At 34.7% G+C, this 16,904-nt stretch overlaps 2 protein-coding genes across 24 annotated transcripts in view; one reads left to right on the top strand and one right to left on the bottom strand.

The window, feature by feature from the left end:
• The window catches only part of LOC128683299 (uncharacterized protein), a 171,815-nt gene that overhangs the window by 111,324 nt on the left and 43,587 nt on the right, over positions 1 to 16,904 (top strand). The window lies entirely within an intron of this gene.
• Positions 1 to 16,904, bottom strand: part of LOC128683301 (uncharacterized) — a 38,350-nt gene that overhangs the window by 13,100 nt on the left and 8,346 nt on the right. The window contains exons 2-3 of the mRNA XM_053768784.1: positions 9,072 to 9,208; positions 6,999 to 7,228 (exon numbers count right to left, since the gene is read on the bottom strand). Of these exons, the coding sequence (XP_053624759.1) occupies positions 6,999 to 7,228; positions 9,072 to 9,205 (364 nt within the window). The 5' untranslated portion in view covers positions 9,206 to 9,208. The remainder of the gene's footprint in view (positions 1 to 6,998; positions 7,229 to 9,071; positions 9,209 to 16,904) is intronic.

The following is a 16,904-nucleotide window of genomic DNA, read 5'->3' as shown; positions in this document are numbered from 1 at the left end:
AGCTCTTTATAAAGCTTTATTTTTAAATCCTTTGTAGCTTTGTAAAGGTAGGGAAGCTTAATTAGCTAGCCTTATAAGACTTCAGGTTCTGATGACTTTTATTTGAGCTCAAGGTCTATTAAAAGTGGTGATGTAGACTCGAATTGAATATACTCTAACGAACTGGCACGTCGTCACGGTGTTCACTTGTACAATTACAAATTATTGTACAATTGTAATTAATGTACATTGTGATACTCCAGCACTATTACATGCCTTCTACCAATCAAAGAGACAGGTTAATTCCTATGATGGTTGATGGTTGAACGGTGGACCCGCTTAATAAACATATATATTAAGCTTATGAACGTAGCATATATGTTATAATGACCTTTTTGTTGTCAATAAATTTTATTGAATTTAAATTTTGAATTTTTTTTTTAATTCTTCACCTAAAATCAATTGGTAGTCTATGAGAACTACTATACATGATCTAATATCAGATTGGTATACAAACTCATGAAGCACGAAAAGTCTTTCGATGTTATAGTTATAACTCGACTGAATTTGTTATAAAATGATTTATTTATGCAAAGCGGCGGTAATGTAATAATTAAGGCGCCTGTGAATAGAAAGATCCCAGGCTCGAAACCCACTCGTGCCACATGAGTTTGTATACCAATCTGACTCATATATAGTAGTTTTCATAGACCACCACTTGCTTCCGGAGAAGGCGGAATCGTGGCACACTGGTTTATTATTAAATTGTGTGTGAAATGGAGAAGGCAATGTCATACCACTCCATTAATAGTGCCAAGAAAGTTGTTGTGTGTTTTGTTCCACGTAATGATCCCAACCCACAACCATGAGAAATACTACTACTTTTAAACTTTCGCGTTGCAAAACATCTAGGAATTACAAAAGGAATGTGCTTGTTTAATAACTGTTGTTTAGTACATGAAGAATACGACTATAAATAAGATGGTAAATTTAATAGGCAAAGGAAAAATTCTCGATGCATTATAACGAGTTTACAAGTCTCGAGTTTTGTAATGCCTATATTCTGTATTCTATTTAGTGCATGAAATTTTCCCTTTGAAATGTGCTTTTCTTTGTTTCTTTGACGTTCTCGTAATACGTACATTTCCATTCTGAATTTGTAGTACACAACTTCTTAGTTGTATACGGAAAATACGCTTAAGTTGGGGAGCTCCATAAGCGTAACAGTCGGATATCCGGATTTAGTACAATATCCGTAACGGAGGTCTAATCCCAATATTATAAAGACGAAAGTTTGTGATTATGTTACTTCTTCACGCTCAAATGGTTGGGCAATTCTTTATGAAATTTGATATCGAAGTAGCTGATACCTGGGATTAACACATAGGGTACTATTGATCCTGAAAGTTCGCTATTTCCTTATAGGATTTTGGTCAAAAAGTCTGATACTCAATATCGGTTTATGAAGTATATGTATGTAAATATGCGCTACTGTGTATAAAAACATAAGCTTTTTTAAATAATTACACGGGTAACATGTGTTGAAGCTAGTCATTAAATATATTTTAATTCTGAGTGCTGCTACAAAGTGCTCTGTGCGGTTGATGCGCTTATCAACCGACTTTAAAGTGAAATCAATTTTGTACCATTTGCCCCCAGGTCGTGGCTTTTAAAGGATTAAATGATTACAGTTTCAACGGAACTGCGAACAGTTTTGACTAAGTTTTAATACCGAAATTCGAATTAACTTTGATCGTTCATGTGTAAAATACTTAACCGAGTTATAAACGTATGTAAGTTAATCTACATACGTTTATAACTCGGTTAAGTATTTTACTCATGAACGATCAAAGTTAATTCTAATTTCGGTATTAAAACTTATAGTAAAATATATTCATGTTCATATACGAAATCTGTGTTCATATCTGATATATCCATATCGCTATGAAATCCCAGATATCCAGATCCGAAATTTCGTGTTCTTACAATCCCTGCTTCGAAGTTCGTTGCATTAAATTTTGCTTCAAGACACAATTTCTCAGGAAACTTACTACGCTGTACTTAACATCTGTCTGTTTATAACACTTGTACCTAACTTGAAATAGAAAGCTGATTTTCTTTATATTACCTATAAAAGTCAAAACAAATGGCGCTTTCTAATTAACATTAATAACTATCGTAATAAGAAATCTGATTATATTATTAGTGTCGAATTAAATAGTTGTTTGAATCGTAGTTTTAATGTGATTTCAATTATGTAATACTCGTACCTGTCTCTCCGATCAGCTGACTTGAATATCTGTGTACAGTCGGCGGCAACTTAAGCCTCCCAAATTCTTGGCAATTAGATATAAAATATAAATACGAACACTAATTACTAATTATTCTATATTAACACTAGATATCTGACGGGTTCATTTTATTGGGTGACTGTACGAATAGAGAATATGAATGAGAGCGATCACCAATCAGATTGGCTACACAAGCCACACATAAGCACACCGGCGAATTTATAAAAGTTGAAGTGGTAGCCATAGCCGATATCGGTTGGACATCATCAAATAAAAAATACTACACAAATATATATGTACTTGTGTAGATTTTTTTTATTTATTTTATCACACTATGGTGTGATTACCAGTGATCGGATGTCTCCATAGTAGTATTCCTCATGGCTGAGGGTCGTGGTCATTACGTGGAATTAAACACACATAACAACTTTCTTGGCATTAATAATGGAGTGGTTTGCCGTTGCCTTCTCCATTTTACACACAAGTTAATAATCAACCAGTGTGCAGGTTCCCTCACGATGTTTTCCTTCATTGGAAGCATGTGGTGGCCGATGAAAACTACTGTACATGAGTCAGATTGGTATACAAACTCATGTGGCACGAGTAGGATTCGAACCTGGGACATTTTTGATCCACAGGTCTTACCCATTACGCCACCACCGCTTCCGATCGGATGTATATTTACCTAAACATGACTTTTGGCTAGGATATTACTGAAGCGGAAGATAAATGTTTTGAAAATTGAAGAAAAATTAAGTGGTCGTATTATTTTTAGTTTTTCTTTTTGGTACAAAAGTTAAAATAACTATATATACCTACACCCGATATGGTTCTATAATAAAAACACTAAATGTGTCGATTCCAAAATCCCGGGACATTTTTCGTTATAAAAGTGCATTCCATATTAGCCAACACCTCAACTTTAGCTATAATATTTTGATACAATTGTTCATCCAATTATCCGAACACTGGTGATTACACAATGAATGTAGAAAACAATATGTTTTAGTGTAACTATTTGATAACGTGCTCGTATCTGTTAGTGAACAACTCCAAAATGCATTGCTAATTCGCCTTTGTAATAACCGCGTATAGTCCATAATTTCTTACCGCGTCCTAACAAACCAATTTTCACTGTTTTGTAGAATTTTGCTGAAAATAAACCCAACAGGGTATTATGAGCTATAAGGGCAAGAAGGTAGCTCAGTATGGTGTTTTATATATTTAAATTACTTCGTGGAATAATTAATATATATGGAAATGCTTAAAATAGTGCAAGTTCTGCGTTCGTAATATTCGCTTCGAAGGCAGCCGTGCCTATTGGTGGTACCTCACGGGAGGACCAACTTGGTGAACAGGTCTCCGCTGGCGCGCGCCATACGCACTCTCAATTTGATCGCGGACAGGATGGACATCTTCCAGTGTACTCTGTGTGAATTTACAAAGATTGCAGTTAGGGTAATAAGTTATAGTGCAAATGAATTATATTTAATATTGCTTTTTCTGTTGCATTGGGTTTAAACCTGTAAAATAGAATATGTTTGCATAATAAATAAATAAATAAATAAAATAAATAAATATTACTTCAACCCTACACATAAAAGTTGATAAATGTATCAACCCAGAAAATAATTTTCGAAGAAACCTTTTTTTTTTTTAATTTAAGTTTCTGTAAAATCATAAAGAGGCATTAAATTGTTTACTCATTTGTAAGATAAAATGGAATTTAGAAAGTCACGTTGGACGCCTCATCGTGCAGTCGACTGTGACCCGGGAAGGCTCTGGCCACCCCGAACAATGCTCTTTTATTACTTTTTTACGGCCATCGAAATACGCAAGGAAAACCAAGTGAATATAAATTGTTACGAAACTGTCGGTCGGAATACTCGTAAAGACATTGGGTCAATGTACTTAAATATTAGAGTTTGTCTGCTTCTGTTTAATAAGAAAAACTAAGTATAACAAAAATGTTTTCTACGAGAAAGCAGTCTCGAAGGCCTCTTCTTCTTTTCTGATTAGAAATATAATATTGCAATATTTTGTTTACACTTTTAGCTTTCTTCTCTACGGAGTATATAACATACCCATCATAATTACGGCACAAAAAATATTTGACTCGATTAATTTGTTAATAAGTATATTGTACAATTAATACTAGTTTTTCAAATTGAAAATTTTAATTACCGTGTTAAAGTGAACGTACAATCATTTTTTTTATTTTTTATTTTTCCAGCTAACATTTTATCTAGGGAAAGAAACGAATATTTTATTTTTTTCCCAGGAAACATTTTGTTTCAGTAAACGCACAAACTTTTTAATTTTTACCCAGGTAACATTTTATCTAAGTAAACGCACAAACTTAATTTCCAGCGAATGTTGTTGAGCTGATTTCTACGCGAATAAGTAGTTATTTAAGTACTAAAGTGCTTGTCAAGCGTTCTGGCATGTTACATGAAGTTTGACGTCGTAGGTCGACTAAACACATTGTTCCACTAATTAATTTCAACCGAGCATTGTACCGTAAATCGATTCCTCTCGAACAATGTTGTTACGAATTGTGATTATTCTGTACTGAAATTTCTGAACGGCTTATTTGGCTTGTCCAATTTTACGTTCAGTTATTTTATCTTTAGATCTAACTGCTGGGCAAAACCCTACCCATTCATAAGAAAGGGTATATATTTGTTGAATTGTAAAATTCAATTAAATTATTAGATTGAAGGTTTTATGTAAAGTGGATAGGACAAATTAGGAAGCGTGCCCTGGGCTTCAACGTCTTTGGCTGAGAATGAAACCGGGAAATCGCTCAGAAGTGAAAGATGATGACAGATAGCATTTCTATTAGGCTTACATATTTTCTATACCGGAAGGGATGTATATTGTATGCTTTCACAAGAAAATATTCGCTTAAACATTTTAGATTTATCCTTTGAACCCGATATCTGTTCTTGTATCTAAGATTTTTTGTAACGTTTATAACTAACAGATATATTTGTTGACAGTCAAAGAAATATGTTTTACAATTAACAATTTTTTCGCTATGCCCTAATCTATTACTCCTATTATTCACATTAAATAAATGTTTGTTAGGTGAAATGACACGATAATGTCGGGATTCGAAAAGAATTAGGATCGCTCCATCGTTATATCAATTACCCAAAGTGCATTTCCACATTGCTCAGTCGCGCTTAGTTGCGACGACGCAGTGCGTTGCAACTCCGACGTACTCCGTTCTTATCTATGGAACTTGAAACTAACTTACTGAAATAATTTTTAAAATCAGTTTAGTAGTTCCGAACATTACCCCCTTACCGCACATGGTAATTGATACAATTTTCTAATGTAATGTTTAGAGTATGGATGGTATGGAATTATGGACAAAGAGCACTGAAACAGTGCTAATTAGCACTTTGACTGGTGGTTAGTCAAACTGCTGTTGTATTTGCTCTGATATTTCTGGACGTATTGACAGTTGTGACGGCCGCTTTTGTACGCAACATGTCAAAACGCAACGTAACCGGTTATCGCTAGAGCTAATCCCATCAATGTGTGCTGCTCTCATTCGAATGATTCTATTTTATACTTATGTTGAACGTTGGAAAGTTTTGATTTTACTTGAATTACTACTTCTTTGATTGACGTGTTTTCGGCGAAAATCTGTGAACTAGAGAAGATAATCTGTGAACTAGAGAAGATAATCTGTGAACTAGAGAAGATAATCTGTGAACTAGAGAAGATAATCTGTGAACTAGAGAAGATAATCTGTGAACTAGAGAAGATAATCTGTGAACTAGAATTTAATCTGATTTAGCATGGAACATCTAAAATTCGTTGGAATTTCTAGCAGTCTTATTTATTCAGATTTCTGTTATAAAACTGACAATGCGTAGTGTTAGTGGAAGTCGTGAAAGCGTAACATACTCACTTTCGGATTTATAATATTATTTATTAATAATAACTTCTTTATGTAACGTATTTACGTGTTATCACACGTAATCACGTTATCACGTTAAAAGTATTTACATTTCCATGAGAAGACTTACCAGTCTTATAGAAAATCTGCAATTATGCAATTTACAAAATATAATTTGCCACATTTTGAAACGTAAAGTGTAATTGTATGTGTGTAGTCTTGCGGGGTAGACATTGCCTTATGCTGGAGTAATTTACGAGTATATGACAAAGACAAAGTTTATTTATTTGCAAAAATATGAGTTTACATTTTTTACAATGTGGTGTTAAAAGAAAAAACTTAATCCTACATGTTTCACCGTCCACGGGTGTGCAAATTTAAATGGAGAGCATGCTCTCATCCCGCAAAACAAAATTGAATAAATAAAAGTAACTAAATTAAGTAAAATTTTTATCTAAATCTATCATTTAAAAAGTCGTTCAAATTAATATTAACATCAATCAGCAAGAAGTACGTTGAAATATGTTTTTCATGAAAAATAAGTGAAAATAATATTTGTTTTTTGTTAACAAATAGTGGCATTTTAATATTAAAAAGGGTCGAATACGAAAACGTGATGAATGGTTCCGCCCTAGAACAAGACCAATCCGTAACCTCACGTGGACACAGCTTGGTGATTGAAAGGCAACTTTAGCATTCCCAAGGATGATTGACGTCAGGCAGCCGGTCATTTGTAAAATCACAACCGAATCTTTAAAAAATTGTCAACGTCTGTTCTACGCTAACACGTAGACTGAGAAGAGAGGGAGACTTACCAGAATATGAAAACAGGGGATGATCATCGGAGTGATTATGGAACTTGGACCACATGCATAGGGTGAACTCCTTCAGGTCCGGCAGGTCCATCTCGAACTCCAAGTATTGGTAGACCAGGTCCTGGCTCATGGAAGCCTTGTGGATGCTACAGGTGTCCGAAGGTGGCTGGCTCAGGAGTCCTCCGATTTTGTTCGGGCTCGGGCGGCGGTTGATGATTTTCAGCGATGATCTGTGAAATCATCATATTTTAATTATAGCCGTTAGATGGCGGTAGTCGTATTTCACATAAATTCGTTTATTTTAGGAAATGCGGCTTGTGTCTGAACTTTTAATAACATACATTGCTGAACATTTTTGGCGAAAATTATACATTACAAAAACCTATAAAGTCTTGTCAGATGCTTTTTGCTAGTTCCACACTACTCACATGAATCGTCATGCAATGTGCGCTCATATGCATCGGTATCCGAGTTGTATCGACAACTCGGATACCGATGCATATGAGCGCACATTGCATAGTTTTGTATGTGTACTTATTTTACCGCGAGGAAAATCCATCAATGTATTCGATACCCACCACATTTGGCGAACTGTTCGCTGATAGTGTGGAAACAGACATAAAAATGAATTGAATCTTGATTAATTGCACAATATTAAACATGTTGTAATTATAGTAATTTTCACTTTCTTTTCACGAGCAGACTTCAATGATGTAACTTTCCAATGAAATTTATATCAATACACGAATACGCCCATATATAAATTGGCTGGTCAGTTGAGGAATGTCGAAATTGTATGTTCATATATTCTTTCACTGTGGTTTTTCGGAAGTGTTGTAGTCCGTAACATCGGTACAGTGAAAAAAAAAACCCGTACGTATAATTCACTAGATAAAAAAATCTCTCTCCACTCGACCACACTCCCAGATACATTCTCGGATATGATACCTCAAAACCTAAAGTCCGTTTGAAAAATAAACGTCAACATTTTATACATTCGGCTGTGGTTTTACGACCGACCACATGTTTTCCGTTCACCCTCTAAGTTGCCTCTTAATTTGTAAGGCTTTTTATTTCTTAGAAATCAGAGGGAGTCCTTTCGCCCAACAACGGCTAAAAATAGCTAAAAATTTCTCTTAGTCGCCTCCTTCAATGGAGTACTTGATACCTAGTCCTATTCTAAGGCGGGACCAAACGTCGCATTTCTATAAGAAATACTATTTAGCCAATAGGGCGTGGTTGGGCGCTGGGCGGCGCTTCCGTAGGACATGCGTATACAGCACCGATATTTCTTGAAGGCTGCTCCACCACACTACTCCCTACCATTACATCTCATTAGATAGAGCCAATCCTACGATTGCTAACTACAATTTATATTTATTTCAGAATTGGAGATAAATCTGTTCATGAAATTGCTGTGCTACTTAGCCACAATTTTTATTTTCAAAACGTAGACACTGAAGATTAAAGTTCATGATACTTACATTTAATTTCTATTACGCTGTTATTATGATAACAGTGGTTGGGGGGGGGGGGGTATATTTATAATCGTATCGATATTGCGTCTATACGAATACACAACGAGTGTCGACGTCAGGCTTGGTTCTAAAATCATAGTTTTTTATATAGCCTATTTATTTGGACGAAGGCTTCCCATTCAGAATTTTAAGATTTATTGTTTACAGCCCGATGTAACGAGCATAGATAAAAGAAATATTAATTTCATCTATGGTAACGATCAATATTTGTATACTAGTATACCATATTATATTTGTGCTTGCGTTTTCGAAAACTGTAGCTAATGCTGAAATTTGAAATATAGGTGTTCCCGGGCGAGAAAATTATCTAGCTGGGTTCTGGAAAATCATCGATAAATTATTATTTACAGATATTATTTTACAAAGCAGGACTTGTTCGCCCAGGTGCTTAATTCGTAATATGTCAAAAAAAATCCCAATTACTACTCAAACACGAGTAAAGATCATTGACAGGAATGCGTGGAAGAAGTTATGACCTAGAGATACTTTTTCCCAACAGTGTGAGTGAAATACCTGGAAAAACGAATCTACTTACGCAGCTCCCAGCGACCTGTCTGGAGACTTGACATATGTGGAATACGTGATGGAGGACTCAGGCACGATGGGCTGCCAGTCGTCTTCCCTGGCCACCGCGGCCACCACAAGGGCACATAGCAGCAGATATCGCATGTTCTGCAACAATAAATTGTCCTTACATTCTTATCCTCATACACGTTATAAAACAAAGTCCTAAGCCGCGTCAACTAAAAAAAAACACCGAGCACCTGTTTTGTGTTATATATTCGTTTCGACTTGCAAGGAAGCATTTTAAATTTAAACGCAATTTGACTAGAGGGAAAATAAAGTTAGATATTCCTCTGAGCAAAATTGTCTCTCCTCGTTTCGATTAGTTTAAGTGTCGCGGTGAGTGCCGACTTGTTGATATTTTAAAAGATTTTTGCTTGATTGAATTCCTTTCATGTGGAAACATTTAAGTTTATTTACTTATAACTACAGAACGGTTGGTGGTTTTATGTTAACAATACTGGCTTGATCAGACTATTTATCATTCGATTATAAGATAATTGAAAATTTACTATAAACATATTTTTATTTTAACTGATCTGATATTAACTTTGTTATTGCCTTCGAGGTACTTGACTTATTTATATAAACTTTATCATTGGGAAAACAAATTGTGAAACATTTTCGAAAAATGAAAAGATTTTTTCTAATCGGCCCAGTCGTCTTCGCGTAATCGAGTAACATACATACAAAATAAAAAAAAGATCGCGACGAAAGCGAGCGAATAAAAGGCGGAGGTTCTCAAAATCTCCGCCTTTTTTTTCGAAGTCGGTTAAAATGAACTTTCCTTGTGAATGTTTAATTAATGTGGCAACAGTAATTTATTATTCCCATCAAATTATTATCAGGTGCTTCAGCTATTCACAAGAGAATATGTAGTGGTTCTATTGTGATAGCACATGCCAATAGCTCATTCAAATATCAATATTGTCTAAACTGTAGCCGATAGTTGTGGGAATTTATTAATGAACAGATGATATTGTAATATCGGAGCATAAGCAATAAAGTGCAATATCATTTCAACAATGAATCGGCTTTGTGTATCGGAAGGTTGCTGAGCTGGCGGCTTATTATGTCGGCTTCAAAGTATCGGCAAACGGCTCGCCAATTTTGCAGTTCCAACGTTCTTTATTGTCGGCAAACAAGCATTCAGGTTGCCTGATGGTTATTGTTATAGTTGTCGTGTTATTCACACTGTATTGGCTGCTTCTACAGACTGTCAACAAAGTGAAGAAAACTGATTTCAAACGAACTATTTTTTGCCATTGCAATACCAAATAGAAAGGTCGAAATTTGTTAATAAACATCTAGTGTTTGGAGTTGCGATGAGATAGCGTTCTCAATTCTATTCATCACTTTCTTGACAGAGTGTAATTGCGGAAAGATTCGATGGTGAAAAGTGAATTGCTAATCCGCATGACACTTTCGGGATAGCAGTCCGTGGACGCCATTTGGCGACCATTGCGCCCGTCCCGACGCCGACCAATGTTGTGATAAATTCATGTTAAAAGTAACAATTCGTGATTAGTAATTCAATTTCTTTTGTGTTGTGAAGTGTTATATAGTTAACCCTAAAATGTGGCAACAACTAAGAGCTGTTCAGATGATAGCAGCTATGAAAATAATATCCGTGGCAATTGAATTGGATCGTGATTTATTCAAGCAAATATATATAAATAAATAAAATATAAATATATTAGGACAAATCACACAGATTGTGATAGCCCCAAAGTAAGTTCGAGACTTGTGTTATGGGATGTCAACGAAAATATTTTTATAACAAATACATACATAGATAAACATCCAAGACCCGTGTCAATCAGAAAAAGATCATTTTCCATCATGACCCGACCGGGGATCGAACCTCTCGGTCCAGTGGCAAGAACTTTACCACTGAGCCACCGAGGTCGTCGATTGCTAAGTTGTAATACTAAAAAAATCACGCAGTGACTTTAATGGTAGATTGAGAATGGACATTGAGAACACATATGTTTTGACGCAGTCAGCCCCCAGAGCTGAATAAGATTACTTATATGTACCAAAAGTACTCATGTTATCTGATAATATTATATTTTAATTAATAAGCGATCCCAACAGCTACTAATACCTACCACCGAACCTTATTACTCGGAACCCAGTAATAAGGTTCGGCGCTTAGTCGAGATATCAAAATAAAGTATCCAATCGAGATGTGGAACATCGAGGGGATTTTTTATGTTGATATCTGTTGTTCTTGTCAACTAAACCTGATCTTCTGAACCATTTCTGAACTAAAACTGACAACACGAGTTGAGTTCCGGCGCCGGCAGAAGTGAAAACTTGAATGATTAACTTTGTGCATTTCGAAGTCTTGCCAATTTCTGACGCGATTTTAACGTTTTTTAATCATCACTAAAGTACACTCTATAAACAAACGCCGCAAAAGACGATTAACCATCACAAAAAGTGCACAACCGCTACATGATTTCACTTGTAAAAAATGAAACTCGAAAAAAATACATTTGTGTTTGCATTTTATGTTTTTCATAACACGTCACTATGTTTTACTCAGATGTGATCGCTTACCACAACTCATCGACAAACCCTATATTTCTTTGTGTGCTATATGTCGCCATTATAATAAACCTTGGAAGAAATCGTCAACTTGCAAAACAATTTCATAACTCACACGCAAGTTTTCTCGACACGTCGTCACCACGAAGTCTTGTCAATTTAGAAATGCGAACAGACTTGTCTCTCAAGCGTAAGGGCGCGGTTACACTTGATGCTACCTAAAACTGAGTTACAAAAATGTGCGACAGAAGCTAAACTTTTAAATTAAACGTGTGAAACCTTATTGCCATATGCCATATGGAAAATTATCTTTTTCTGATGGGCCCGGGTCTTGGGATGTTTATCTATATATGTATTTGTTATAAAATATAGTATCGTTGAGTTAGTATCCCTTAACACAAGTCTCGAAGTTACTTTGGGACTAACTCAATCTGTGTGATTTGTCCTAATATATTAACAGTTTAGAAACTTTAGCCATGAACTAATTACACCACGAGAAAAAAGAATGCATGTTAGACGACGAGGAAGAACGGAAAATTTGCATTGATTATATGAATTTAGATCCGATGAACCCTGTAATATGTCAACATAAAATAAACTTGTGAAAGTTCAGCTTATTATAAAACTTTCACGTCACTACGACCGTTGTATATATTTTATATGCTTATCTAGCACGTGTCAGCTGATTTAAACAACTGATGACGTAAAAAAGTGTTGGTGAACATGAAATTTCTGTAGTATCGGTGAGATAAAGATTTAAAAGATATAAATATAGAAAAGAAAATAAAGAATTATTATTATTATCCTAATAGCATCAGTTCATGCAAAACTACTTTCATATTAGTTGATTGATACTGGCAGTTGCCGTCTCGAGCTTAGCTACCGCGGACACTCTAGTGGAACCTCACCCTTAAACTTGTCGAATAATTTCGCCGCTCGGATGAACACGTCATATCACACTTCACCGTGAAAACTTGTTGTGATGTGGAAATTAAGCCAGCTTTACTTGTTATTAATAGATTTATAGGTACAGTTTCCTTAGTTTCTATCAAGATTTTGTACAACCGATAGCAAATCGAAGTACCGAAATTATAAACAGAATCCGATAAAGTTATTGTAAACTGCTAAAAATGGACGTGGAGCGGAAATATGTTTATTTTTATGTATTAATTTACAAGTTCATGGACACGATATTATAACACAAGATTTATGTTTCTTATGCTTACGTTTTGCAGAAATCTTTATGAAATTTATAATACGGGTAAAATGAATTTGCAACATTTACATCACATTTGATCTCGAAATTTCGACATCAGCGGAGGCTTCGGGCGCAATTTGTATTATATCTAATGATCTAATTCTTTGCCATTTCACCCCCTATCGCCTGCCCATAGAGCAACTTTGTTATAGCTTGACAAGTAGCTGACGGTACTTGATCGACATTTCAGCATATATGGGCTTGACACTTCATCGACATTAACAAGTTTTTCCGTTTCACACCTTATTTATTTAATGAAAAGTACGCGTTTAATGACCACCATTTTTGGTTCGCTATGACTAAAATTTAAATTATCTACACCCAGTATAACCGATATTATATCTGCGGTCCTGGATGTTTGTCCTTGTATCTGTGTTTGTGTCCATCGGTCACGAAACAGAGCCCACGCTAAACAGCTGAAAACCTTTCCGTTATTGACCAAATATTTGTTCCCAGAAATTCTCTCATTCATTTGTCCAAATACGTCGCCTTTACGGTTCACATCGGATATTTGTAACACGTATTTTGCTCTGTGATTATGCTTTTCATATTTCACGAAATAATTTATACACGTTTCTCCTAATGCCAATTCTGCGAAAAGGAATTAAAATTATTGTGTCCGGAAGGCTTTAATGCCTCTATTGTTTGTAATATCCCGCATCACCAGAAAATTCAAATTTTGTTTACTACGAATTTCGCTATTCAGCCTGTGTAAATTTTGTCTGGGGTTGCTTATGAACACCGAAAAAAAAATTGCATAAAGTTTGGTAATGGTCGTTTTTGAGGTCACAGGAACTAACAAACTTACCCGACTCCGATTCAAAATTATCTTCCAATTCAAGTTCGTTTTTTAGAACTCGTTTTTGTGTTATAAAAGATTTGGTTATGTAATTAAAGTAAGCCTTATAAGCTCACGACTAGCTAAATGCCTTCCTAATATTTTCATTGGCACTGTCTAAACATTTTATTCTCTAAATTAAATTTAAAGAATGAAATGTTCAGATCTTTCGTCCCTACATCTTTCGTATGTAAACAGAGTATTTTCACAGTTGCCTCCGTCGCCGTAGAGCCCAGGGTCCACTTTCCTACTCTTTCTCCTCCAAAATCGTAATGTTCTTATTCCATACTAAAATATGAGCTTGCTTTATATGGTTTAAGGAATTCAAACTTAAGAACTAGAATCTTTTTTTTTTTTTTTTAAGTTTTCGTTTTAAATTCCCACGGATGCACGTGATCGGATTTCCTAAAACTTCTGCTCCGGCTCATATTTTTCTGCACGGTGAATGCATTCAGTTCACGAAATTGTGAAAGATGTAAAAGCTGTTGCATTTTCTGTTTATTTAGAATGTGCACTGGGTGTCCGCGTGCAAGGCGTGAAAGTGATAGAAGACACTAGCGGAATATCGTATAAACTTTCAAGCGTTTTGGAAAATGCTAACGTGCCATGACTTTTCAAGTTGTTTCGGTAGAATGGTTCACTGTGTCTGTTATTTTCGAAGTTTATTCACCGATATTTTTCATTTCAATAACCTTATTATGATAAAATACCAGTGTTAGCAACACACTCGATGAAAAGAAGACTTATCCTATTTCGTCCATCCGCACAATAGGCTCAAGCCTCATTATTACTTTTACATTCTTTTCATGTTTCACCCACAATTAACGATCTTTTTCATATTTTATTTTTCATCGTTTCACACAATGTTCAGATTACACTTGAATCATTACTATTGTTCGTCATATTTTAATAAGGTGATTATTGATAATATTTTTCGAAGGAGGCATTTTGTGTTAGCTTCTGGCACAGGATTTATTTTCAATGGAAAAGTAATTGCCAAAAACGTGTGAATTTTTGTTTTATTGCCTATTTGAGATGAATTGTTAGATCCGATTTGAACTCAACAATGAAATTTTGTCGGTTTTTGTTCGGTTTTGTCGGTTGTTAGTCTAAAATAACAGACGTACGAACATGTTGTGCTGCACGTAGAAAGCGCATAACGCCATACCTATAGCGTGAATTCTATGATAAAAACGTACGTCCGTATTACCTTTTTAAAAAACGGACGAATATGAAATTGCTTATGAGTTTCTACTTTAAAATATAAAAATAACGTTATATATGCGAAATTATAGATGAGATTGTCAACATATGTACAGTAATAAATTAACATTTCTATGATCGGGATGGCTGAAGAAATTTTTGCGTCTCAACTATACTTAACTAAGAAGAAATGCTTCCAGCATACCGGGTAACTTTTAGTCATATTAATTGTACGAAAATTTAATTTCACATTACAATTCTGCCAAAATTTTTTTACAAATTTTGTTTTCCATATAATAATCAATATAATCTTGTAAACTTGATGGAAATCACGTACACAAATTTTCGAGCGAATACCACAACCACAGTTTATAACGTGTTTGTGATTACAACACCTCCATATTAATTCCACAAGTAAACCTTAATCCAGGATAACCTGATGTAACTGACTATACATATATATATATATATATATATATATATATATATATATATATAGACTGTATATATATATATATATATATATATATATATATATACAGTCTAAAAAAGTCTTTAAAAGTTGAACTAGGCGTTTTGTCTTGGCAACACTCGGTGTTTATCAACCAATATGAGGTCCAGGTTGTATGAGGTGGCATTGCAATGACAATTGATCATTCGAGGTGGCATTGCAATGACAAAAAAAAATTTTTTTCTACTCTTTATAAAACTGTACTAGCTTTTGCCCCCAGCTTTGCTCGCGTGAATTTCCCACGGAAACAGTAATCTACGGGAACTTCTCCGTACACTTTACTATATGTATCAGAATTTTCAAATAAACTAATTATTGCATATTTTATAGTATTATGATAATGACCCGAGACAATGTAAACATAGCACCAAGTGAAGAATTCTGTCTACGTACTTGCTCCGGCGGATGTCCGCGTGTAAAGTAGATTTCACACGGTCATGTGACTAGACTTAAAAATATTTTAATACCGAAGCCATTTCACAAAATCGCCAATAAATTAAACTGTTTTTAATCCCCGACGCAAAAAGAGGGGTGTTATAACTTTATCGTGTCTGTCTATCTGTGTATTTGTCTGTGCCATCGTAACTCCCAAACAGATGAACCGATTTTCGTTTATATTTTTTGTGTCATAGATAATTTTATCCCGAGTGTTCTTAGCCATGTTTCATGAAAATCGGTTCAGCCGTTTAAAAGTTGTAGCGAAATGAATATTGAAAGTCGGGGATTTTTAATTTGTCTAACAAATAAACTTTTTATACTAAGTAGGCTACTAAGTATACTAAGTAGATATGCGATATGCCTGGTGTACGCGGCATAAAATTATATACTGACGTTTAGGTAAATTATGTTATATAATAAACATATATTTTAGTACATGGTTACCCCAGTTCGAAGTAGCAGACATCAGCTAGTTACTAAATAAAAACAAGTTGTTTTTATTTTTTAATGTATTTAACATATTTTTTCAATATTCCGGTACGAGAAATTCGTGAAAAATGTGTTATGGAAAAGAATATTTTGAATATTACCAAAAAAAAAAACTGAATAAAATAGAACAATTAGAACAATTATATAAAAACTTGGTTGGTCCATTTATATTTTCAATATTTTAATTAAAAAAATTCTGAGTTTTCGGATAATTTGAAAAAAAAGACATTGTTGTACGAGATAAAGACACTTAAAAAAAGGGCAAAATATTTTTTTTTTCTAATTGAATAAATTAAAAGAATCCGTTTCAAGATCCGTGTACAGCGTGACGTGCGGTTGACCGTACGCGTATGTGGAATGCGGTGTGAATGTACTCCTTTCACTCATTTCTTGGCATTTTCGATTATTATACGACGCGACTGAACTATGACGTACTTTTATTAATGTGAATAACTGAACCGCATCTGGTACGGTGGTCAATATGTCTTCACCGTACGGTCCTAGTACAATTTAC

This window comes from Plodia interpunctella, chromosome Z (assembly GCF_027563975.2).
Source record: "Plodia interpunctella isolate USDA-ARS_2022_Savannah chromosome Z, ilPloInte3.2, whole genome shotgun sequence".
In the NCBI taxonomy this organism is placed as follows: Eukaryota; Metazoa; Arthropoda; class Insecta; order Lepidoptera; family Pyralidae; genus Plodia; species Plodia interpunctella.
This window is presented reverse-complemented; position numbering and strand designations above follow the sequence as displayed.